This window comes from Cydia pomonella, chromosome 23 (genome assembly GCF_033807575.1).
Source record: "Cydia pomonella isolate Wapato2018A chromosome 23, ilCydPomo1, whole genome shotgun sequence".
NCBI classification, from domain to species: Eukaryota; Metazoa; Arthropoda; class Insecta; order Lepidoptera; family Tortricidae; genus Cydia; species Cydia pomonella.
The window spans coordinates 7,461,788-7,487,865 of NC_084725.1; the positions used below are offsets into that span (position 1 = coordinate 7,461,788).

At 42.2% G+C, this 26,078-nt stretch overlaps 1 protein-coding gene across 1 annotated transcript in view; it reads left to right on the forward strand.

Annotated features, from left to right (window-relative positions):
* The window catches only part of LOC133530585 (uncharacterized), a 246,171-nt gene that overhangs the window by 211,914 nt on the left and 8,179 nt on the right, over positions 1–26,078 (forward strand). Inside the window, exons 18-33 of the mRNA XM_061868550.1 lie at positions 7,761–7,841; positions 9,086–9,257; positions 10,350–10,469; positions 12,812–12,919; positions 13,420–13,549; positions 13,943–14,131; positions 14,936–18,250; positions 18,747–18,901; positions 19,340–19,402; positions 19,852–19,978; positions 21,407–21,535; positions 21,966–22,058; positions 22,563–22,680; positions 23,373–23,479; positions 23,775–23,847; positions 23,985–26,011. Coding sequence (XP_061724534.1) covers positions 7,761–7,841; positions 9,086–9,257; positions 10,350–10,469; positions 12,812–12,919; positions 13,420–13,549; positions 13,943–14,131; positions 14,936–18,250; positions 18,747–18,901; positions 19,340–19,402; positions 19,852–19,978; positions 21,407–21,535; positions 21,966–22,058; positions 22,563–22,680; positions 23,373–23,479; positions 23,775–23,847; positions 23,985–26,011 — 7,007 coding nt within the window. The remainder of the gene's footprint in view (positions 1–7,760; positions 7,842–9,085; positions 9,258–10,349; positions 10,470–12,811; positions 12,920–13,419; positions 13,550–13,942; positions 14,132–14,935; positions 18,251–18,746; positions 18,902–19,339; positions 19,403–19,851; positions 19,979–21,406; positions 21,536–21,965; positions 22,059–22,562; positions 22,681–23,372; positions 23,480–23,774; positions 23,848–23,984; positions 26,012–26,078) is intronic.

Sequence of the window (26,078 nt, forward strand, 5' to 3'; positions counted from 1 at the left end):
CTCATCGATGATCCACGAAAGTAATCAAGCGATTTATTGCATTTTGCATGCGTGATTTGTAATGTGAAGGACTGTCGCTTTTCTTTTCTGTTTCAATAGAATAAAGCTTCAAAACATTTCAAATTTCTTCGCTATACACCGCCACCAGTTTATTCTTCTTCTACCGAGCGATATCCCGGCCTCTGCCAGGGTCCGCTTTCCTACTTGCCTTCCTCCACTTTGCACGATCCTGGGTGTCCTCTCGTGTGAGCCCGTTTGTTGTGTGAGCTTATTGTCGGGAAATAATACAATCTCAATCGAATTTGAAAAGCTTCACTGTTTATGTCTGTAACTAAGTTCGTACGGGTCAAATCTTGTAAATTCAATTTTACCCACTTCCCGTTTTCCGATGAAGCTTAAATTTTGCATACATATCTATGTATGCTAATTTTCATACCTATGTAAGTCGGCTGACAATGCAATATTATAGTACCATCGAGATTATCTGTTGATGGTGACAGCATGTGGCTACAGGAGGTGGCCACAGGAACTCTGTGATAAAACAACGGAACCTAGTTGTGTTTGAGGTTGTTAGGATTGTCTCGATGAGTATTAATTGCCTCTGGGAAGAAAAGTACAGTCAGTGATAAAAGCTTGTATAAGTTGTATATACTCGTACTTACCCGAAAACACTTGTGAAACTAAAACTTAATGGGAGCAAGGTCTTGTTTGTGCTTATTATTCATTACATTTGATTTAATTAGAGTATTAATTTTGGCCAAGGCTTGTTAGACTATTATAGACTTACTATGACGTCGATCCCTTCGTCGTTATTATTTTTGGTTTCTGGTATAAACAGAACGTACATCATTTACCATCTAAAGATATTAAGCCAATATGTGAAAATCAACACAACTAAAAGTATACACTTCATCAAAGATTATTTAAATCCAATGATATCATACGATCATTAAAACTTCTATTTCTAGCAAAAATAACACAACTACTCGAGTACTTATGGCATCGCCAAGATTGCCTTACATTATTGGTGTGCTGGATGTATGTACACTGTGTACCCGTTGGCCTTATAGATTTCTGTGACATATTCTTTTTTTAAACGAATAAAAGGGATACAGTAAGTACGTTAAGGTCGCTTCGATCATTTTTCCCGTGATGAGTACGTCTACCGCCAGTTGACACTGCCATATTCGTTAGCGTGTTAGTAACTTTATATGCATCTCGCTCGCACTAATATGCCAGTACAAAAAGTAAGTTACGCAGGTGTTAGCGAATATGTCAGTTTGAAACTGCTAAGGCAGTCGCGATAAGGCTAGAGGCATCATACATATCCAAAGGTCAAGCTGAAGCTATTTTGATTTCCTTTTTCTTTTCTACTATTTCTACTACACATACTACTATGTCAAACCTTAATCACAATTACATCTATTGCTATTAATGAAGATGACACCTTGACTGTATCAAACACTGGGACAATTATCTTACTCAATAGGTAGCTGGTACAAGTATAAGATAGAGTAATTACGAACTATTCTTAGCAGTGATTCATAAAAACAATTGCAGACTTGGGCGTACCGCGTCGTAAATATGTTGAAAGCGTTCGTACTATAAACATACTAGCAAATTGTAAAAATAGGGCTCCTGCTTTTAAAGGTTGAGTAAGGGTTACTGTAATTTAGTAGTAAATTTTTATTGTTATTAATATTTTGATACTGTTATATGTAAGTGTTTGATACACGTAGCACACGTATATCTAGCAATCAATGTGTTCGTTTGAAAACTTGAATGAATTGTGTGTGTAAAGTTTCTGTAAGGCTTTTCTTGGAAATCTTTATTGAGAACCCCGCTCGAAGATTTCTAATAAAATAAACATAAAAACTTACGTTTTATTTACGTAGCTGTTGTTACTAATTTTATTTGCCTTTTACATTAATGAAAACATATAAAGTAAACGAATATAGTCATAAAGTTAATGTACTATATATATTTATGAAAATAAATATATCAAACGAAAAACATAAATGCTAAATAATTGGATCAAGGTCTCTGGTACACATATTAAACCGCATTGATATTTCTATAATCTACGTTAGAAAAGCCAAAGGCTTCTTCGGAAGAGTACTTTTAGATCTACCAACACTTCACCGTGATTGCTAGACACGTCAATAATTTCAAGTAGACGAGTGCAACGACATTGGTATCACATTGGCATCATATTTTCCGTTAGCATCTGAATACGGCCCTCAGACACCATTGCTACGGCTTCCCGTCCTTAATTCGTCACAATATTCATCACGCCCTGACCGCTTTACCCTTTACGTTGCCGCCAACTGTACATCAAATAAAAAAATATCTTCATTACTTTACGATACAATGTAATATTGGTATCTAATGGCAATCAGGCACACGTTTGATTGGAATATGTAGATATGCCTACAGTCAAACAGACAATACTTGAATGACATTTTTTTATCGTTTTCAGTAGACAGCACTTAGTACGAGTTAAGGTAAAAATACCGAATCACTATTAAACGAGTAGATCTGCCCTATTGAAGAGAGCCCTCTATTTCTTTAAGATTATACCACTAAATCTTGACCCACAGCTTGACCACCTTACTACCTATCACAATATGACTGACTGGGACGAGTGGAAAATATATATACTTTTTTTTAATCGGTCATGTTTAAGCTTAGAATAAATTTAAAAGTGGAAAAATTACTGCCTTATCCAGAGGCCGTGAGTTCAAGTCTCACCCAAGGCAGTAATTATTCCACTTTCAAATTTATTCTAAGCTTAATACCTATAGCATCGTTCGCAGGCGTTTCTGCTTGTTAGAAATTCATCGGTCATGTATATCCACAATCGACAAAATAACGTAATAAATATTCCGATGATTTGGGGACCTTTTTGAAATCGGTTAAAAATCAATTTCCGCAGTCACAATCGAGCTTGTGCACATACTCGCATTCAAATCATTATTGAATACGTGCTGCAGTGATTGCATTTCTAATTTTAGCTCCATCATATATGGACAACCCTGTCTTCAAACAAATAAGTCGTAAACTTACAGTGAATTCTTGTGACTTGCCTCTATCTGAAGCTACGATGATGTTCTCGGATGACCTAACTTGATGTATGAAAACAACGTAATCTCCGAATCTTATTAGCATAGCTATGGTCTCATCAAGGCTACTGTTATATTTTCCGCAATTCGAAACTAGCGAGCAAATATATTTGCTTATTTTCTGACAGTGAATAGATCTTACAAATTCAATCTTTATGATTCTAAAAACGTCATCAATGTATGAACGTCTTTAGTTGATACATTTTAGAATTGTACGACGGGATGCGGAATCCCCGTTATAAAGGCCCTTTACCAGTGCACCTTTTTAAAAAAATCCCGACGTCCTCTCGGCTACCTTACCACAAAAGATGGCATAGGTACTAATTAGTTATTTCGAAAGCATTCTGATCTTCCAATAAGGCCAAACTAAGCTTTAACGTGGGCATAGCAGCCAAACTAAAAGCTATACTTCAGTGACTTCCTCCCGAGCACATTCAGCACATGCATCAGGTCAACCATTTAAAGTGTGATCCTCGAATGTGCAAAGTTCACACAGACTATAAGTAGTTCAAATTATACTGGTTTGTTTTACTAAGTATACTATGGGAACCACAGACTGATGTCACCGCGTAGGCGAGCAATTGACTCTGACTTCTGACTCCAATTGTGGCCCTTTATTAGGCGTCAGCTGTGACACGTTAGTACCTGAATGACCTGGCTTTAATTGGGGAGAAATTCTTGCAGTCTGCTCTATTCAACACTGTATGTCGATGCAAGTATGCAGGTGTGCACGCCACGCAAAGGTATAATCATCAGCTAATCAGCATCAACTAATTTGAAGAAATCGCTGTTAGCCTGCTATTCGCATATGATTTGAGAAAGGATAATTTGTCGAATTTAGACGCACCTGATTAGGCTACGTTTGGAAGACTTGAGATTGTTTGTCTGTCTGTATGTATCTTCCTTAAATCAATCTACATGGGTCCGCGAGATATCGGCTTACCTGAACACGGCAAATCTTAGCATACATGTATCTTCCTTAAATCAATCTACATGGGTCCGCGAGATATCGGCTTACCTGAACACGGCAAATCTTGGCATACATGAAACTACACTTTAAATATTTTAAGACCTAAGTAAATAAGATGGTGCTACTTGCATCTATTAGATTAAGAGTCTGGCCGAATATATCGTTAGTTTAGTTACCAAAACACATGTTACAGAAACGCTGTCATCTCCACCAGCCCAATTGGGCAGCCATTAAACTAAATAATAAAGCGGCGTGCCAATCCGACGTGACGTGGTCTATCGTAACTTCTGCTATTTTAGGAAACCTGTTAATTTAGGTGTGGGTAGTGGTAACGAATAAGCTGGTGTTTTTGTTTGTTTTTTTCGAATTTCAGATTCTTATTATGGATAAAGTCAAATCAGTGCATTGCGTTTTTTATCCAACGCATATTATTATATAAACTTGATATATATGCGGCGAGATGCGCTGATAAAACACATAATTTTAAATACATGTAAACAAAAGGTAACGTATTCGACAAAAAACAGGGTATCCTGTAACTTCAAACCTCTTTGACGCTGAAAAGTTACAGGTTTGTGCAAAAATGCAGAAATAGGGTCAAAGGTACAGTCAGCGTCAAATACTTTGTAGCAGTCAAAGTGGCCAAATAGTTCGGTAGACCATACTAAATATATGGTGTACCGAACTATTTGGCTACTTTGACTGCTACGAAGTATTTGATGCTGACTGTACATGAATATATAAAATACTGGACATATATTTTAGCCGTTATCGAGATAAGTGCTAAAACGGAACCAATACCTAGGTACTGAAACCGGCCAAGTGTGAGTCGGACTCGCACCAGGAAGGTACCATTATCTATAAAAACGGTCACCCATCCAAGTACTGACCCCGCCCGACGTTACTTAACTTCGATGATTGGATGAGAAAGAAGTATTTATTTTATTATGTTTTTAGTATTTGTTGTTATTTGCTGTGTGCACGACTGTCACGCTACCTAGCGTTCGCAAGTCTAGGGGAAATCGTCAATTCACTACATCTTATAAAACTACTCCAAAACTAAAAACTACTGAACGGATTTTCAAACGACTTTCATCTATCAATAGAGTGGTTATTGGGGAAGAATTAGGTATATAATTTGTTTAAGTTTTGTGTAAATTGGTTAAAATATAACGATGTTGTCGGAAAAAATCACGCTGGCTAGGAGCTTTAAACTAAAACGCTGCCTTATCCGTTTGAGCTATAACAACACAATATATCGTGGGGTTGTCTCTCTTTCATGGGTCTATAAAAAAGTCCGCGATGTTGTATGTCTATCTTTTAAGGATAACTTACTATACCCATTCTTAACTTCTAGAAAAGGATCACATAATATGTGGCATTTGCAAGGTTATTTACTCGGATACTGTTTTAATAATTATCTAAGTAAATACGTTAGTAATATTAAGCATTTCATACAGATTACGATGGTCCCTTACACCATACAATTTAAATGAATATTTCAGGAGTAATCGTAAATTAAAGTTTCATTTCGAGCCATATAATTTGTACGAACTCTGAAGACGCTATCCGCAGTTAGTTCAAATTTACCAGTTTTACCACCTTATGCGCTGGGATCGCGACTTTTGGCTACGGAACCCTAATAAACTACCTTAGCTTAGCACATGTCTATTTAGTTATTATTTCTTATAAAGTTCGCCTTTCTTCCATTATTAAATATGACATATAGGCAGCTGATTGGTATATACACCGTTTTGTTTTTACTGGGAAAAACTGAGTAACTATATGCTTATGGCACTAAAAGTAGAGTTCCTCCAGAGTAATTGCCAGTTTGTCTATGATATTTTACCTAGGCACTTCAGAACAGTACATCGTAATAAAGAACATCGTTTAAGCTGGATCCATTGAGTAATTATTAGACTGCGATTTCGGATAAGTAAGAAAAAAAATCTTAACAAATAAATCCAAACTAAGTCTCAAATGTACATAAAACCATCGAAGTAACGGGCCATAGTAAACCAAATGTCCCCAACGAATCGATTCGTCAAGCCAACGACCTTTAACTGTTCTCGAAATGCAAACCGATGCAACCTGCCCATTTACAGATACCTCAAACTTTGAAAAGAGATACCTATATTACCTTACATACTAATCGCTTTACCTGTCTCTTTCTCACGTGTACATTTCTTGTATATTGTTTATTTGCAGTGGGTAGCTAGTTAGCATTCAGTAGGAGAACGTGGCCAAAACAATATTGAAATGTACTTCCTAATGTATAGGACGTACATTGACACTTTCTAAGGAAAGTTTCGTTTTGAAACCTTACTTTAATTGATTGCTGGACATTCTCAATAATCTGGACTTTGTACGAATTCGTAGTTCTCACATCAACACTGAATGACTTTGATTGCACTAGTTTGTTTGTCTACTGCCTAAATTGTGTAAACGCCACAGACTACATTTTCCCCGCAATAGTAGATTGTTAACCAAGGGATGAAATTATGCCTTTCACCCGGGTTAAACACTCTGCTTTTCATTTCGAATAGGTACGAAGAATATAAAATACATGTAGTTTTTTTTAAACATGATTAAGTATAATTTTCAATAAACAATTTAAGTAAGTCAATTTGTGTAATAATGTCCTATAATATTTATTTATTTATTTAGTTTTATAGCATTTCTTGAGGGCACTTTCAATTAAACACTTAGGTAAAAGTATCATTATTTATGGAATGGAGAGTTAAATATCATAATGGAAATTGTATAACAAATCTATTTAAAACTAAATTTCAATTGCGTAAAAAATGAAAAAAAAAATCGTACTTAGGAAGTAAAATGCTCTAGTGCCAAAACATATTATTTTCTGCACACTTTTTAGAACAACAATGACCCTCTTTCAGAGCATGAGAAACAAAAAAGTATTTCAATTCAATCGACATCACTGTACAATAATTAACACTACCTAATATCAGTCAGTGTTTCCAAATATTTCCCGTTATATGTATCAGATAAATGAATAAGAAGAACTATGGAACAAATAAAAGGGATTTTATATATTTTGATTTTGGTTGTTTTAAGTTTCTAGTCACGAGGAAAAGTGATTTTATAAATACCTAAGTATGAAAAAGTATGAAGAAGAAGTTAAAAGTTTAGACACATTCCACTCAATTACGGGTATTTTGTATATATTGAATAACACAATTCTAGCTTGCTTAGTAATCTTCACATTGATAAGAACCACGATTGCGGCAATATGTACACCCACAGCCTAACCACGTTATAATTTACACAAAAACGAAATACCATATATGTAATAAAAAACTAGAATTTACAATACTAACATCATTGTTGCATTGTTAGACGATGGGAAATCTGCGAAATGGTTATAACGGCTAGACATTGTCAATATAAAAAAGATAATTAAGGTTTTATTTCGTAATTTGTTAGGAAGATAAAGCTTTGGCTTAGTTAAACTGTAATTATGTGATCTAATTATGTGATGTGTTAATTTCAAGTTTTCAACGTAAAAAATTGTAATTGATATAAATATATATGATGCTTTTTGTTCGAATGTGAATATTATTTCATAAATATTTTGTACTGGTATAAATTGAAGATAACACAGGACCTTGAACGCTTTGTTTATTTTGTTTATTTGTTTGTTGCAGGTGGCTTGGAGGGCAAATACCGAGTGGCTGCGCCAGAGCTCATGCAGGACACCTTCATGAGCGATTCCGAAGACGAAGGAGGTAAGGATTTATTGCCATTTGAGGTTCATTCTCCTAATTTGTCTACAATATAAGAAAAATCCTCAACATCACTTCGCTAATATTATCAAAATAATTTATAATTTTAGATACAAGTACAGATTTAGATGCATTTGACAGGTTAGGTACAATTCGCGTTTGTTGTTTATTGTTATTTGTGAACGTACCCGAACGTACCTACATTACTTGATGTTAAAATATTGACGCTGGAGTCTTTAATAAAAATAACGGATGGTCTAAAATGTCATGGTACTCTGCCCTCCTACGGTCATAAGAGTCATAAGACCGCAGACTGCTTCTCGATACAAGCATTTTTTTCTTTACTGATATGTAAATATATATATGTACATATAGGGATGTGTTTTTTTATAAATACCTAGAGTCGAACCAAGATAAGTTGGCATCGTTTTTGATAGCCCAGACGGTGCACAGGTTATTTTAAACGTCAAACTTCTATGAAGTTATGACGTTTAGTTTACACTTGCACCGTCTGGGCTATCAAAATCGATGCCAGCTTATCTTTGTCTGACTTTGTCTTTTCCTCTCCCACAAAACAATAACTTTGTAATGCCTGAGTAAGTGTACTATAGTTACAGTTGATGTACCATCAGCCGTAAAAGTGCATGGCGAATTTATTAATGAATTAATTCATAATTTATCCATGCAATTTTGCAGCTCACTGTGCATAAATGAAATGCAACATGCAAGTACATAAATGAAAACCCCTGTTAGTAGTATATCTAATTATATACAACTTCGTATCCCGTTAGCTCCGAGAATCGATAGCAAGTTGATACTTGCTATCGATTCTCGGAGTCATCTTGATTAGAGCAATCACATTATGGTCATTACGCTCAATTACTGGGGTCAAATTTTTATGCGATGCGCAATCGCAAATCAAGTCGTTGCGACAATTAGATTGCCCAATACGTTAGGGCCGTTAGGGCAATCATCTTAATAGTTCAGTGGACTTGTGTTTTTTTTTATAGAAATATTTATTGTGTGTTGAATTTAGGTTACATTATAGTTTGTAGTTCTTGAAGCTTATAATACTCTAGACCATATTGGTATAAACACAAATTGTATGAAAAATAATGAAAGTGTTATTTTTTTAACCGCTCATTTAGCACTTTTTGAATATTCTTTAGTTAAACCTAAAAAAAATCACTTCGAATAACCAATATGTTAAATATTTTTCGAAACTGATGTTAATTCTTATTTTCCAGGAGAAGTCGAGTGTCCAATCCAGCAGCAGCAGCAATACCGCTACATGAACAGCGAAGCGGGCACCCTGCACCGGGCGCGGCCCCTCGAGGACTCCGTCACGGACGGTCACCTCTACCCCAGCAACAATGACAAGAAAGTGGCTACCATCGACAGACAGCCACTCGACATTGGGTGAGAATCACCACGATATAAAAATGCAAAATTATATGAAGTTTGCCCGTAAGGAACTTGGGTAACTCTACCTTAGGTACATGCCTAAAAGAGAGTACTCTCTCTCCAGGCGGGTTTTATACCTGGAGACTGAAGTCCTATGAGACACACACGGATATTTCTTGCACTCTGCTTTCTGGGGGGCATGAGGAGGCTATTTACTGGGCTGGGCCCATTTTGGCGGCTTCTGTCGAGGGCTGTTAAGACAGTCTGATCTGTTGGGCCAGCGTTTAAGTTGCTGGTTTTTCTTCTTTCTACTTCTTTTCATCATTATGTTGGTCATCCATATATCATGGCTTGAGGTCTTGTTGGTCAATCTGCAGCTTTGTGGTGTCCTAGGGGTCTGGTGGGGGCACGAGCTCACGTGGTTGGGCACCTAACCGAGAGTTGTTGTTTAGAGTTGTATTTATAGCAACTGACATTCGGAACTCCGTAAGCGCGATGTAGGAGATCTAAGGCGCCACCAGGCCACCAGGCACCAGGTTGAACTCTTTATATAGAAGTGGCTCTGCTAACGCCATCTGTTAGATCCTGTGGTACGACGTTGACAGACGGAGGAGACAACACAAACCCACTGTGCGCGAATTCGACTCATACTTGGGCGGTTTTTTACGTTGACTGGATTATTGGACGAAGGATATTTCGGATGCTCTTTATGCACTTTTGACCAAACTTAGACGTGTACTTGTAAGTTTTGCAACTACAGTTCATGCATGAGTTAGTGGAGGTCGCAGGTTCAAACCCCGGTTCGTACCAATGAGTTTCTAGGTGTACGAAATATCATTTGATATTTACCAGTTGCTTTTTGGTGAAGGAAAACATCGCGAGGAAGGAGGAAGCCGGACTAATCCCAATAAGGCCTAGTTTACCCTATAGGTTAGAAGGTCAGATGGCAGTCACTTTCGTAAAAACTAGTGGCAATGCCAAATCTTGGGCTTAGTTGTCAGGCGGACCCCAGGCTTCCATGAGCCGTGGCAAAATGCCGGGACAACGCGAGGAAGAAGAAGAGTTCGTGAGTTTGTTCTTAAAATAATATGCATGTTCTAATTCCAGATTCCTGGTGTCGTTCGTGGTGGACGCGCGCGGCGGGGCCATGAAGGCCAAGCGGCGCGGTGGCGTGCGCATCGTCGTCCCGCCCGCCGCGTGTGCGGCCCCTACCCGAGTTACATGCCGGTAAGCACAGTCACAAGTGATTATACGTTCGTGATTATTCAAGAAAAGCTTAACTGTGTGTCGTTCCCGGCTGCCTGTACACTCACACCACCACCACCACCACCACCTCCACCAATAGAATTGCATAGAATTCTCCGCTCCCCTTTGCGCTATTGGTGCATTTTTATTTCGCTCATCGCTCCGCTGATTCACTCAGCTCCAGCAGCTCATATAATAGCGCCACAGATGCGCCGCCACGCGTCAGCTCGAGTACCTAAAAATGATTGGGCGCGTGGCGGCGCAAGGGTGGTTTTATCTATTATTTGACTTGTAATCCATTGTTCATTTTGATAGAGTTGATAATCCCTTGGACCTTCAAGATAGTTCCAACGACTTTTTACTAACGTGTTTTGCGGTCAGCCTATTACTTTGTTAAGTCGATCGGACAAAACTAAAAAGGAAACACTCTAGTAAACACTTTCAGAATAGGCAGTCAGTTCAGAGGTACTCAACCAATCAAGTTACCTACTAGCCGGGAGGGTACTTTGGTACCTGTTGTCAATAGGATGTCATTGTAAACTAGCTGCGCAGTACGTATCACGTGCATGGATATTGTATTGTGAAATTCTATTGCAAATCTGCTGCAGCGGGATTGTTAAATTACTCTGCGAATTGAACGGATTGTACTTAAGATATCTTTGTATTGAATTTAACAACCGATTTATATAACTCGTATACTCGGTGCCTGTAACACAAAAACTTGGTGTTACGATAAACATTATCTGATCGTGATTCTTATAAGAAGCTAAAACAGTTTATCTTTTTTTAGTTGATATTGCTGCTTTGTAAATGTTACATTGATGGATTTGCCGTATTAAGAGGGAAGTATACCACTTACTTCGTTCATACATAAAGATACATGCATACATACTTCTAAATAATTTCCATTCTCCAGGATTCTTTAGTATGTTACTGACACAATGAAAATATATGTTTATAGGTTTTCCTATTTTTTTTCAAAATTTACAATACAAAAAAAGCGAAAACCTAGGATATATTATGCTGAAGCGATCGACATCAAAGTGATTTGTTAAGATTTAGGAAGTGGAAACCGTTTTCTCCCGAAATGGAAAGCGACAAAGTGGGATGTTTTGCCGGCCGCGGTCACATAATGACAGTCAAACTCCATGCTACCAACTGCATCAAAGCAATATTCAGCGCGCTCGAAACGCCTAGTACTTTGCACATAGCCATTATTAGAAGATGACCAACCATATCACGTGTTGTTTGCAATTGTTGATTTGCAACCGAGCTAATTAAAGTTATCAAGAAACATTTTAGCGTTTACAAAACAAACGTTTTTACATGGCAGACACCCAAAACTACAATGATTCGGCGTGTGATTCATATGCTAATGCATTGTTTGTTTATTATTAGCTAGCGTTTCAACAAATGTCTAATGGGAACGATGAAGGTTATGTTGATTGGGAAATTACGTGGAAGTTCGAACGGAAATATCAATCGGCTTATTGGTTTCGAGTATTGCGTATTGTGGTCGTATATTTTTGTAGAAACGTATGTAGCCATCTCTTCGGATTAGAGCTGATGATATCGTTATAAAGTAATTGCAGCTACTATAAAAAAAAAATCTTTGAATATAGTCAGAAATGCACTGTAAGTTTGTTATACTTAGCCACTTAGATTGCCCACGTTGTGGAATAAGTATGCCATATTTTAGCTGGCCATAACCACTAGGGTATGCCTGCGCAGTTTTGCCTGTACAGTTCAACTGCACAGTTAAAGCTGAATAGGAAAGTGCACAGGTGAATGCCACACACGCTCCGTTTTACCTGTGCAGTTGATAAAACTGCACAGGCATACCATAGTGAGTATGGCCAGCTTTAGGAAAGTACAATAACTGAGCTATTGTACCGAAGGCTACCTAGTTGCGGCACTTTCATCATAATTGCTCACCTTAAGGGGGCATATATAGTCTGTCAAGCCATTTCCGTCAGTAGAAAAAAGCGGCAAATTTAAAAAATGCTGGCGCGAAGGGTTATCGTCCCATATAAATTTCCATTTGTATTACGCGCCATTTTCTACTGGAAAAGTTGTTTGATCGGCTATAGCTTTATTTACTCTAAGATTCTTCAATTCTTTCTTAACAAGAGAGAGAGAGAGAGAGAAAGAGAGATTACCGCGGTTGTGCGATTCGTCGCCGAAACCATATTTTTCCATTCTCAAACTCACTTGTACATCTATGAGCGGTTTTCCGGCCTCTCCTACAATGTACTATTGTTTGTTGTTATGTTAGTTTTTATTTTTAGTTTAGTATCGAGAGCTAACGGCAGTGGTTGTTGCAGAGCGGCGACGCGACGCGCGCCGGCCGCGGCGCCGCCGCCGCTCATGGAGGGCGAGGCGCTGGCGTCGCGCCTGCTGGAGCTGCAGCCGCAGGGCGCCAAGTTCTTGGCGTAAGTATGCCGACATCATTGTACTTTCGTACGTTCTTGTTGGACGTTCGAGTCGTTGTAGCATGGCAGGGCGTTCTGTGTTATATGCGGAGCTAACTATGACGCCGCCTACCACTCTACCTGCGCCAGATATTCTCCGCTGAACGCTCGCCACTTGGGTGTGTAAATATGTGTGGCTTCAACCAATGGCCGAGGCCTTACTCATTTTCATTGGTCAATAGCTACTACTACGTCCCTCGCATAGTGCGAAAAAGGCAATTAATAATGTAATTTCCGAGTTATGAATCTTAACAACAAATGAATCTTTTATATTATTTTATTTAAGTTGCACGCTAACATTATGTTTTTCAGAACTAGTTTTTGATATAAGTTAAAAGTTTTGATAAACAAGACTAATTACACCCAGGGGGTCTAAACTTTCAGCAGAAAAACTACCTTAAAGTTCATTTAAAATAGATCATTTATCCGAGAAGTTATATCTATGAGTATTTGTTTTGCAGGCCAGTAATAATCGAGGTGCCTATCTTCACATCATCGTGCAAAGAGCGCGAGATCGTCATCCTACGATCAGACACCGGCGACACGTGGCAGGACCACTACCTGCACAATAATGACAACCCTATGATACAGGTACGTAATTTAATTTAATTACGATGGTAGAACATAATTTCAATTTATGAAACTTATATTGGTCGTACTTAATTGTAGTTATTTTTTAATCTTCCAAGACGAATTTTAAATACTTTGTTTGCAGTTTTCGAGTTAACCTGAAAGTTGATTTAATTGTCTCACTTCAGAAAGACGACAAATTGATCTAACCAGGATTAATTAGCAGGAAAATTATTTTTTTTGAGTTTACACGCGTACGCATAAAGAAACAAAATCGCTTACAATTTTTTATAAGAGCAATTTTAGAATCGTTATTTTACGGTCGCCGACATATTCTTTATGTTGTAATATGTTGACGTTTACTCCGAATTAGAATCAATTAGTAAAATGTTTTTTTTTTCTTTTATATCATAGGAAGCGTTGCATCGCGAGCGACTTGAACACGGCACTTCTGGCGAAACATTGGGCGAAAATGGCGAACGAGTGACCAGAATAATCACTTGCGACTTCCCGCATTACTTGGCTGTCGTATCCCGCGTACGACAAGAAGTGCACATCATCGGGCCCGAGGGAGGCACTGTGTCCAGCTCACATATACCACAGGTACATATTATAAACTACTCCACGTATACCGCAGGTACCTAGACACAGACAAGCGACACTTAGCGGGAAATTAGCTAACATCTGATAAAACAGGCGAGAACGACGAGCCATTCACCAGAGAAGAATTATTTGAAATTAGAATTACTTGACATAATTAAACTGAAATATTAATATGTGACCGCGGCCGGTGAAACGTTTCACTTTGTCGTTTGTCATATGGACAAGATTTGTTTGAAGGACCACACGAGTGTTTTAATGCCTAATTATGTACAGTTATATACACTATTTTATCTACAGACATATTATAAACTTTGAATTATATATTCACTAACCCAAATTAAAGCCAACATTGGGGCATCGTTGCTCTTTTGCTATAGTTACGTTAAAAACAACAATACCGCACGTCAAATGGCGGTAAATGAAAACTTTTTTCACGCATGTCACGCATCCGTAGTTTTCCTATTGGGCCTATTTCTGTATCATTCGATACAAACTAACATGCGAGATTTGTAAAATTGACATTTCATTTCGAACAAAAAGGCATCTCGACTGATATTAGAATAGAGGTCAAATCTAATTGCTTTATTTTTCAGAGATGATCCAAATTTGAATGTCGATTTTGATGTAGTAATAATGAGGCAATTACAACATTTTCACAGATAAGAAATTTGTTGTAACAAAACAGTTTATCGTAATTTTGGCCATTATTTACGGATTTTGAAGGTATCATAGAGGGTTTTTTATATAGATAGAATAGTTAAGGGTAGATAAAATAGTTAATAATTGATTATAATTTTCTTTCAGGTCCAAGCGCTGTTCCCTCCGCAAGCGCTCACAAAACGCATCCGCGTGGGCGTGCAGGCGCACGGAGCCCCGGCGGCGCTGTGCCGGCGCGCGCTGCCCAGACACGTGGCCGTGGCGCCCGTCATCACCGTGGAGCCGCGCCGGAGGAAGTTCCATCGCTCCATCACGCTCACGTCCCCGCTGCCCAAGACCGAGGTACATACAATATCTACATACATCGGTGCACCAGCTGCCCTGTGCCGGCGCGCGCTGCCCAGACACGTGGCCGTGGCGCCCGTCATCACCGTGGAGCCGCGCCGGAGGAAGTTCCATCGCTCCATCACGCTCACGTCCCCGCTGCCCAAGACCGAGGTACATACAATATCTACATACATCGGTGCACCAGCTGCCCTGTGCCGGCGCGCGCTGCCCAGACACGTGGCCGTGGCGCCCGTCATCACCGTGGAGCCGCGCCGGAGGAAGTTCCATCGCTCCATCACGCTCACGTCCCCGCTGCCCAAGACCGAGGTACATACAATATCTACATACATCGGTGCACCAGCTGCCCTGTGCCGGCGCGCGCTGCCCAGACACGTGGCCGTGGCGCCCGTCATCACCGTGGAGCCGCGCCGGAGGAAGTTCCATCGCTCCATCACGCTCACGTCCCCGCTGCCCAAGACCGAGGTACATACAATATCTACATACATCGGTGCACCAGCTGCCCTGTGCCGGCGCGCGCTGCCCAGACACGTGGCCGTGGCGCCCGTCATCACCGTGGAGCCGCGCCGGAGGAAGTTCCATCGCTCCATCACGCTCACGTCCCCGCTGCCCAAGACCGAGGTACATACAATATCTACATACATCGGTGCACCAGCTGCCCTGTGCCGGCGCGCGCTGCCCAGACACGTGGCCGTGGCGCCCGTCATCACCGTGGAGCCGCGCCGGAGGAAGTTCCATCGCTCCATCACGCTCACGTCCCCGCTGCCCAAGACCGAGGTACATACAATATCTACATACATCGGTGCACCAGCTGCCCTGTGCCGGCGCGCGCTGCCCAGACACGTGGCCGTGGCGCCCGTCATCACCGTGGAGCCGCGCCGGAGGAAGTTCCATCGCTCCATCACGCTCACGTCCCCGCTGCCCAAGACCGAGGTACATACAATATCTACATACATCGGTGCACCAGCTGCCCTGTGCCGGCGCGCGCTGCCCAGACACGTGGCCGTGGCGCCCGTCATCACCGTGGAGCCGCGCCGGAGGAAGTTCCATCGCTCCATCACGCTCACGTCCCCGCTGCCCAAGACCGAGGTACATACAATATCTACATACATCGGTGCACCAGCTGCCCTGTGCCGGCGCGCGCTGCCCAGACACGTGGCCGTGGCGCCCGTCATCACCGTGGAGCCGCGCCGGAGGAAGTTCCATCGCTCCATCACGCTCACGTCCCCGCTGCCCAAGACCGAGGTACATACAATATCTACATACATCGGTGCACCAGCTGCCCTGTGCCGGCGCGCGCTGCCCAGACACGTGGCCGTGGCGCCCGTCATCACCGTGGAGCCGCGCCGGAGGAAGTTCCATCGCTCCATCACGCTCACGTCCCCGCTGCCCAAGACCGAGGTACATACAATATCTACATACATCGGTGCACCAGCTGCCCTGTGCCGGCGCGCGCTGCCCAGACACGTGGCCGTGGCGCCCGTCATCACCGTGGAGCCGCGCCGGAGGAAGTTCCATCGCTCCATCACGCTCACGTCCCCGCTGCCCAAGACCGAGGTACATACAATATCTACATACATCGGTGCACCAGCTGCCCTGTGCCGGCGCGCGCTGCCCAGACACGTGGCCGTGGCGCCCGTCATCACCGTGGAGCCGCGCCGGAGGAAGTTCCATCGCTCCATCACGCTCACGTCCCCGCTGCCCAAGACCGAGGTACATACAATATCTACATACATCGGTGCACCAGCTGCCCTGTGCCGGCGCGCGCTGCCCAGACACGTGGCCGTGGCGCCCGTCATCACCGTGGAGCCGCGCCGGAGGAAGTTCCATCGCTCCATCACGCTCACGTCCCCGCTGCCCAAGACCGAGGTACATACAATATCTACATACATCGGTGCACCAGCTGCCCTGTGCCGGCGCGCGCTGCCCAGACACGTGGCCGTGGCGCCCGTCATCACCGTGGAGCCGCGCCGGAGGAAGTTCCATCGCTCCATCACGCTCACGTCCCCGCTGCCCAAGACCGAGGTACATACAATATCTACATACATCGGTGCACCAGCTGCCCTGTGCCGGCGCGCGCTGCCCAGACACGTGGCCGTGGCGCCCGTCATCACCGTGGAGCCGCGCCGGAGGAAGTTCCATCGCTCCATCACGCTCACGTCCCCGCTGCCCAAGACCGAGGTACATACAATATCTACATACATCGGTGCACCAGCTGCCCTGTGCCGGCGCGCGCTGCCCAGACACGTGGCCGTGGCGCCCGTCATCACCGTGGAGCCGCGCCGGAGGAAGTTCCATCGCTCCATCACGCTCACGTCCCCGCTGCCCAAGACCGAGGTACATACAATATCTACATACATCGGTGCACCAGCTGCCCTGTGCCGGCGCGCGCTGCCCAGACACGTGGCCGTGGCGCCCGTCATCACCGTGGAGCCGCGCCGGAGGAAGTTCCATCGCTCCATCACGCTCACGTCCCCGCTGCCCAAGACCGAGGTACATACAATATCTACATACATCGGTGCACCAGCTGCCCTGTGCCGGCGCGCGCTGCCCAGACACGTGGCCGTGGCGCCCGTCATCACCGTGGAGCCGCGCCGGAGGAAGTTCCATCGCTCCATCACGCTCACGTCCCCGCTGCCCAAGACCGAGGTACATACAATATCTACATACATCGGTGCACCAGCTGCCCTGTGCCGGCGCGCGCTGCCCAGACACGTGGCCGTGGCGCCCGTCATCACCGTGGAGCCGCGCCGGAGGAAGTTCCATCGCTCCATCACGCTCACGTCCCCGCTGCCCAAGACCGAGGTACATACAATATCTACATACATCGGTGCACCAGCTGCCCTGTGCCGGCGCGCGCTGCCCAGACACGTGGCCGTGGCGCCCGTCATCACCGTGGAGCCGCGCCGGAGGAAGTTCCATCGCTCCATCACGCTCACGTCCCCGCTGCCCAAGACCGAGGTACATACAATATCTACATACATCGGTGCACCAGCTGCCCTGTGCCGGCGCGCGCTGCCCAGACACGTGGCCGTGGCGCCCGTCATCACCGTGGAGCCGCGCCGGAGGAAGTTCCATCGCTCCATCACGCTCACGTCCCCGCTGCCCAAGACCGAGGTACATGGTTACATGGTTAGGTAAAATGCTCTGATCTATCTCTGTTTGATCCCGTGCATTTTATTATTATTATTATTTGTATGTCTTTTACAAATTCTCGGGACCATGGGGTCCCGGGCATTTTGAAGGCGTTCGTGGGGCCGAAGCCAACACGTAGAGGCCCCTTGTAATAAGACAATTTACTCTAAAAGTAATGTGACACCAACCGACGATTATCCCTGTTCACACTATAGCAGTGCACCCAAGGGCAAGCCCCGGTTATTATTATTATTATTCCGGTTTGTGGGCCTTCGAGTGCCACGTCGACCAGGTAGTGATCTATTGTGACAGCCCTTTAAAGTTCATTACTGATGCCCGTTAAATCCAGGAAATTCCAGATTTCTTTTCTTCCCGTGCATTTTAACAATTATGGCAAATTCACATTCATTCTCCATTTTTTTTTATCTCAATTATATTTTATTTCAATTAATTACCTTAACTTTTAATAATCTTCCAGAATGGACCCCACGACAAGCAATCCACCTCAACCCTCCGACTGCTGTGTTCCATCATGGGTGGACAGGCGCGCGCCGTATGGGAGGACGTCACTGGTTCCACGCCATTGACTGTTACTGATGACTGCGGATCGTTCACTACTACCGTCTCGGCCAGGTACGTTTGTCAAGAGAAACCAAATCTTATGTCAACAACTAAAGGTGCACAATCTACATAAATTCTCCAACTGCTGCGTTATATGATGCGCGGTTTAAATAAGTCCCTGCATATACGCCACTGGAGTTTTCTTACTGCTATGCACAACTAAGGGCCTGTTTCACAATATGCAAATAAAGCCAGATAAAACTACCGTTTAAAGATATTTATCTACCAATATTGCGAAACGCCAACGATGACTTTATTCGTCAGATAAGTGGCTTATTCAGGACTTTACTTGGACATTGTAAAACATGCCCTACCACCACCTCGTCAGCCGTTGGAATGCTGTGCTGATGTTAAACTTTTTTTCTTCAAGTTTTTTCTTAGCTGAATATATTGTCATTTACCTAAAATACTGCTTATTGACAGAGATGTAATATTATCACTTAATTTCAGGTTCTGGTTGATGAACTGTCAAAACGTCAGCGATGCCACCAAGCTAGCGACGGAACTTTATAAGTAAGTAACGTTTACATTTTTACTACAGTGCATCTAAGTTATTAAGACTAGGAAACCTCTTTTATTACAGACCAGATTCAGACCCTTGGCAATAGAATCTCTACTAATAGTAAGTAGACTGTTTGTACAGACGATAGATAAAACGTGACGAGATTGATAAAACGTGCCTCAAACTATCTCTAAACCCATCAACATCGGTTCAGTGATTTAAGCGTGAAGGGGTAACAGACTAACAGACAGACAGACAGCTGTCTGTTACCCCTTCACGCTTAAATCACTGAACCGATGTTGATGGGTTTAGAGATAGTTTGAGGCACGTTTTATCAATCACAGACAAACAAAAAAAAGAGGAGAAACTCGCGGGTAGAAACTAGTACCTCTAGATTTTCAATTCTCTTATTAATGAAAATAAGATTACTTTCTCCAATTTATATTATTGTAAAACGCAGGGAGATGTTGTTGGTGCCCTTCGAGGTCCGCATCGTGGTGCTGGGCAAGCGGCTGGACGCGCTGGAAGGCAGGCTGCTGGTGCTGTACATCACCGATAGATACGCGTACGAGACTCTGCTGCAGCAGGTATGTTTACAAGTTTAAACAGGTTTGTACTAAGATTTCGTGACTATATTCGTGAACCAATTAATTCCTACGTTTATTGTCTCTATCCGCCCAGACAACCCAGCCTTGGTAGAACTATACCAGTGATGGGCAAAGTACGGCCCGCCGGCCAGCTCCGGCCCGCTGGCGATCCTTCGAAATAATTTGTATATGGCCCGCAATAATCGCATTTTGACTCCAGTCTTACATATTATAAAGTAAAATAATAGATGCATAAGTAAAGGAGCCAGCTAGACTAATTAACGGTTTCAAAACAAAATGCATTTTTGTAGCAATTCTGGCCCTCTTCTGAAAAGTCTTAAACTTTCTAGCCCCCTATGTTTGCCCACCACTGAACTATCCCTGGGTCCGAAGTTCTTGAGTATAGATTTTGTCATTCACGAGGACGCGCGCCTTGACTCATATTATCGTGTTATTAAAGGTTAGATTTGACAAATCTGCGCGTCATCGTGGATGACACGAACTATATACCCTGGATGGAACTTGCTCTTTCCTATATAAATCATTTGGAAGCATGGCGTTAGTCAAATATATGACGTTGTTATACATAAATATGACCAAAGCAAACAATTTTACTAGGTGTGTTCATGCTACCAAATGAGATTTTTCTTCTAAAAATATTTAAATCTATGTACTTATTTATGGATGCTCCGTTACTAATAGTCAGTGAATTCTTCCACTTTTGCTAATAAAAAAAAAAACAAGATTACTAATAAATGAAGTAATGTATGTTTTCTAGTACGTTTCCATTCGTTTGACAAATAAATGTGCCGATAATATAATATTAATTATAGGCAAAATACCAAAAGTGTCACAATAAAATTATGTCATTATGTCAATTAAACTACTCGAAAGAATCAATGGCGTCAGATGAGTTACGTGAATATTATACTAGACATTTCCTGAACTAAGGTAATATGCAAATGCATTAACTTGCCCTATAAAACACTAATAGGTTTAATATCAACCAAAAATTCATATTTAAATGATTTATCATTCATATTGAGCGTAAAGTGTTTAATACATTTGTTATAAGAACTCGATGATATGACACTATTACTCATTGTAGGTTGGATTGTAATAGCAGTGGTATTATTTATTCATTTGTTCTCTGTGTCATTAGTAATTAAAAATCTCATCAAACCTTAAGGCCACATTCAACTTTTTATTTGTACAAAAAAATCCAAATAGATAAATGAACAAGTTCACTTTTGAATAACTGATTGTGAGGTAAGTCAGGTTATTATGAGTGCAAACTATGGTCTCTTAGTATGAAGCTAATAAAAAAACTTTTTTCAATGAGGTTTGTTAATTTTAAAACAATTAAAAGAGCATATAGGCAATATATCTATTGCCAAAATTAATGAATAATTATTTGTTCTCCGCCAGGAGCACTACACGGAGGTGGCGCACTCGACGTCAGTCAAGTTCCTGGACAGCAAGGAGGTGTACCTGGAGTTCAGCGGGAACCTGGTGCCCGTCACCAAGTCCGGCTCCCAGCCCATGTTCAAGTTCGAGGTGTGTAATACAGAATATTTAGTTTCTCTGAACCAACTATCAGTACGAACGGTGCTGGTCTATGCTGCTAGCTCGTGTTTCCGGTTTAAATATCCCATGCCAGTTATTGCGATTTAGTTCGCACAAAAATTGATCCACCTCCCAAGGGAGGACCCCTTAGTACTCTCGTACCGCCCCCTCATCCCGAAATCCATTGCACATTAACATATATTGCACAAAAGAAAACTTTATAGTACAAAAGGCGGACTTAATGCCATGAGGCATTCTTTACTCTATTTAAACATGCAAACGTACACATTTATATTTATTATTAGTAGGATACGTCTATCAATTAAAAATTTCAATGAAGAATTTTGCGAGTCCCTTAATCTTCCTTGATAACACTTGTGTGGCTTTGTGTCTGGTACATTTCTGTGATTATTTTACACAGGCATTCAAAGACAACCGCGTGGAGTTCCCGGTGCGAGTGAAGCACCCCGAGGAGAGCTCCTCCGGACGTATTTACTTCATGAACGAACCTAAGGTTAGTTTAAACAATACGGACCTCGAGTGAACTGTAGGAGACATATCGGGAGTCCCCGATTTATTGACATAAAGTGTTACCACTTCAAATGTTATCAGTTTATAATTAAGTTTTGATTTAGGCCACAATAAGACTAACTCTAAATGTAGGGGATAGCAAAAGAGCTTGGTGTTTAACCTTTTTGACGCCGAGTCAAACACAAAAGCTATCACGTCACGTGACCGAAGTGTCAAAACTGAAATTGAACTTTGTGCATATTTACGTCGGTCTCTGTTGCTCTGTGGTCCGCGACGGATTAATCCGTCGTCGGCGTTGGACCTACGGTGCGGATATATCCGTCATTGGCGTCCAAAAGGCAAAAGGGTGCGTGAAGTAATTTGCCCAGAATATAAATTATCACGTGACTTTTTATTTGCATCTGTCGTTTCGATAAATTTTTAATTATGGATATGCGTTTGCTAGATAGTAACGATTGACGACTTAATTTCGTGACGACGATTCCAGGTGCCGAAGGGCGAGCAGTCCCAGACGCCGGCGTGCGTGCTGGACGTGGAGCTGCCGGAGAGGAGGGCGCCGCGCGCCGGCAAGAGCCAGGCCGACTGCCTCAACCTCGACCAGTCCGGTGAGTGCGCGAGGTGCCCGCTGCGTGTGTACGCCGAGATGTCGGCGGCGGCCAGAAACTTCACAGAATTTTTTCGAACTTAGGGCCGCACATTAGACTCTTTTGAGCGTCGGCGTCTAGTAAGCGCTATGGAAAATGGCGTCGCTGCGCAGTTGCGCCAACGTTGCGTCGAGCAGCAGCCATAGTGACGCCGACGCCCGGGAGACGCTAGTGTAAGGGTGGTTACCTAACCGTCCACGCTCGCGACGTGTTCCGTTTTTGTTCTCGTCGCCATTTGGCATGGATTTCGGCGACTCTGTTACTGCAGGAGCGTTGCTGCGTGTGTACTCTTACCTTCTAACAACAATATGTTTCTGGTTGGAAATTCTCGATAAACTAAAACTGAGATAAGTACCGTTAAAACGTTAAAAAAACCAACAGCGATCGAAGAACACCCAAAGTCTTAAACCCAACCGTGATTACATGAAATTCATATCATTATTGTTATCGGGAATTTTCGGATTTTGTCGGCATACTTCGAATAGGTAGTAATTATGTTAAACTTTGCACGAGCTAAACAAATACATCTGCTGTGGTACAGCTTATAAATATCTGCATTTGTTACCTGGAGCCTCGTCTGCCAAAAAACTGATTTGCGATTCAGTAGAAACAAAAATATACATATATTTTTTAATTGAAATACTTGTGTGCAGGTTTCGACGCCCTGAAGGACGAGCTGAGCTTCCACAGCTGGGACCACCACCACCACGGGCCCATCGCGCCGCCGCCGCCGCCGCCGCTTAATGGGCACACGGACGACGTAAGTCAACAACTCGATTATATAAATCATCCTACGATTAGAGCTCTATACTCCACGCAACTGCCCTTATTACGAGTCTCGTGGTTTTTTAGTCTACCTGTAATCAAAGATTTTATTTTGAAAATCTTTATCTCTCTTTTGCATGCTGTCCTATTAAAATATCTTTTGCGTAACATATAAATGTTGATAAATTCATAATAATGCTAAGGACATCATACCGTTTCGTTCTAATGAAGAGCATTCTAAATAGAAATTAATTTCATAATAGTACAAAATATTTTTTTATTCTACGCAGGATTTAATTATAACGAATGGCGACGTGAAATATCCTACCAAGGACTCCGAAGATACCGTCATCAAGCCACAACGTACGTATTATTTACTATTGTAACTTGATATTTGTTTCATTTTCTTCAGATTATTTAATTCAAAATATAGTAAAAATCAGGACACTATCACTGTTATTTTAAAATAATTAGTTACTAAAAAAGGAATCGTGTTACAGCCAACGGTGACACCAATCATGTCGACTCAAACAAAGTCAAAGCCACGTTCGACTCCGATGAGGACAAAACTCCCATGAACACCCTCGAAAAAGGCGACAAGGAGAAGGGCAAGAAGAAGGAGGGCTTCCTCGGCGGCCTCGCCGACAAGGTCAAACACGTCTTCAGCCACAGCCAGGACGAGGACGACAAAGACTCCCCCAAACCCAAACCTAGAGAGTCCAAAGAAAAAAGCCCACCGAAACAAAAGAAAGACAAAAACTCACCAAAACGAGAAGATAAGGATAAGAGCCCGCCTAAACAACAGAAAGAAAAGACTCCTAAACCCGAAGAAAAAGAAAAGACACCACCCAAACCTGCCCCTAGACTCATAAGCGAAGATCTACTTGAAAAAGTCGATGATATATTCAAGGATCTCAAAACGAAACCTCACCAAAAGGAAAAGGAGGAAGATCTCAACAGTGAAGTGTACACAACCCGTCTAGTTGTCGATGAAGATAGACCGGCAAACTTACAAAATATTACCGAAGAAGTGTACGAGCAATATGCTAACATGCAGCCGGTAGAAACCCCCATGCAAATCCCCAAGAAAGATCCCTTCGCTTACCCTACAGTATGCTGCGATGGCCCCAAGGGACCCAAACATAGTCACGAAGAAACCTCTACCTTACTCGACCAAATTGAGCAAGCTAAATTCGCCGCACATGAAAAGTTACATGACGTTGGTGACAAAGTACAAAGCAATGTGGATGAAGGTGCTGCTAAGTTGGGACAAGAAAAAGAGAAGTTGCATCGTCAAGTCTCTGAATTAAAAGACGATTTAATCATCAAAGAAGAAAACTTCATAAAGAGTGCTAAGGATCACGCTAATGATGCCAAACACGCAACTGAAGACGGTGTTAACAAGCTCGTGGAATCCGCGCATATAGCTCACGATGACATTAACGCTAAGGCTGCGGCTGCTGAGTCGAATATTGACAACGAATTTGACAACCTTAAGTCCTCAACATACGATGCTTATGAGAATGTCGCTTTTGCTGTAGGAGATACTAAAAATAATTTGATAAACAAAGCTCATACATTGGATTTCCTTGCGCAAGAACAAGCGGAAGAGATAAAGAATAGGGGACATGAGCAGATGTCACAAATCGGACAAAAGGCGAAAGAAGGCGCCAATGCTGTCAGCGACACCTTCCACGCAGTACAAGATAATGTTAACCACAAAGCTCAGGAACTTAAAGCAGGTGCTAAAGAAACTGCCGATAATATAAAAGACAAAACGAACGAAAAATTACACGACCTTGGTGAATCGATAGACAGCGCTAAAGAAAAAGCCGAAGATACCGCTGCAGATCTTAAGTCCAAAGCTGGAAAAGAAAAGGACAAAGCGAAAAAAGAAGCTAAGAAAGCTAAGAAGGAAGGCAAGAGCTTTATTACTGGCCTAGTAAGCAACATTTTCGGTGAGAAAGAAAAAATTGAAAAGGAAGTGAAAGGAAAAGTTGCTGAAGGAAAAGATGCAGCTAACAATTTGTTAGATGAAGCGTCGGCTAAAAAAGATGAAATCAAGGAAGCTGTGGAACATAAACACGAGGAACTAAAAGATGGCGCTAACCGCTTAGCTGAAAATGTAAACGAAAAAGCTAAGGAAGCTGAAAAGGCCGTTCATGATAAGAAAGATGAACTACAAAAAGCGGCACATGACAAAAAGGAAGAAGTTAAACATGCGGCCCATGAAGTCGGTGATGCTATCCACAGTAAAACACAAGAGGTAAGTCAGGCCATCCACGACAAGAAAGAAGAGGTCGGTAAAGCTGTAAATGACAAAAAGGAAGAAATCGCTAACGCTGTCCAAGATACTACGGAACAGGTTGGCAAATCTATTAGTGATAAAAAGAAAGAAGTCGGGCAGGCTATTCATGACAAAAAGGAAGCAATCCACGACAAGGCAGAAGAGGTTGGCAAAGCTATTCACGATAAGACGCAGGAGGTTTCTAGTGCGGTGCATGACAAGGCTAACGAAGTAAACACGGCTATTCACAATAAGAAGCAAGAGGCAGAATACGCTGCTCACGAATTCGGCCAAGCTGTTCATGATA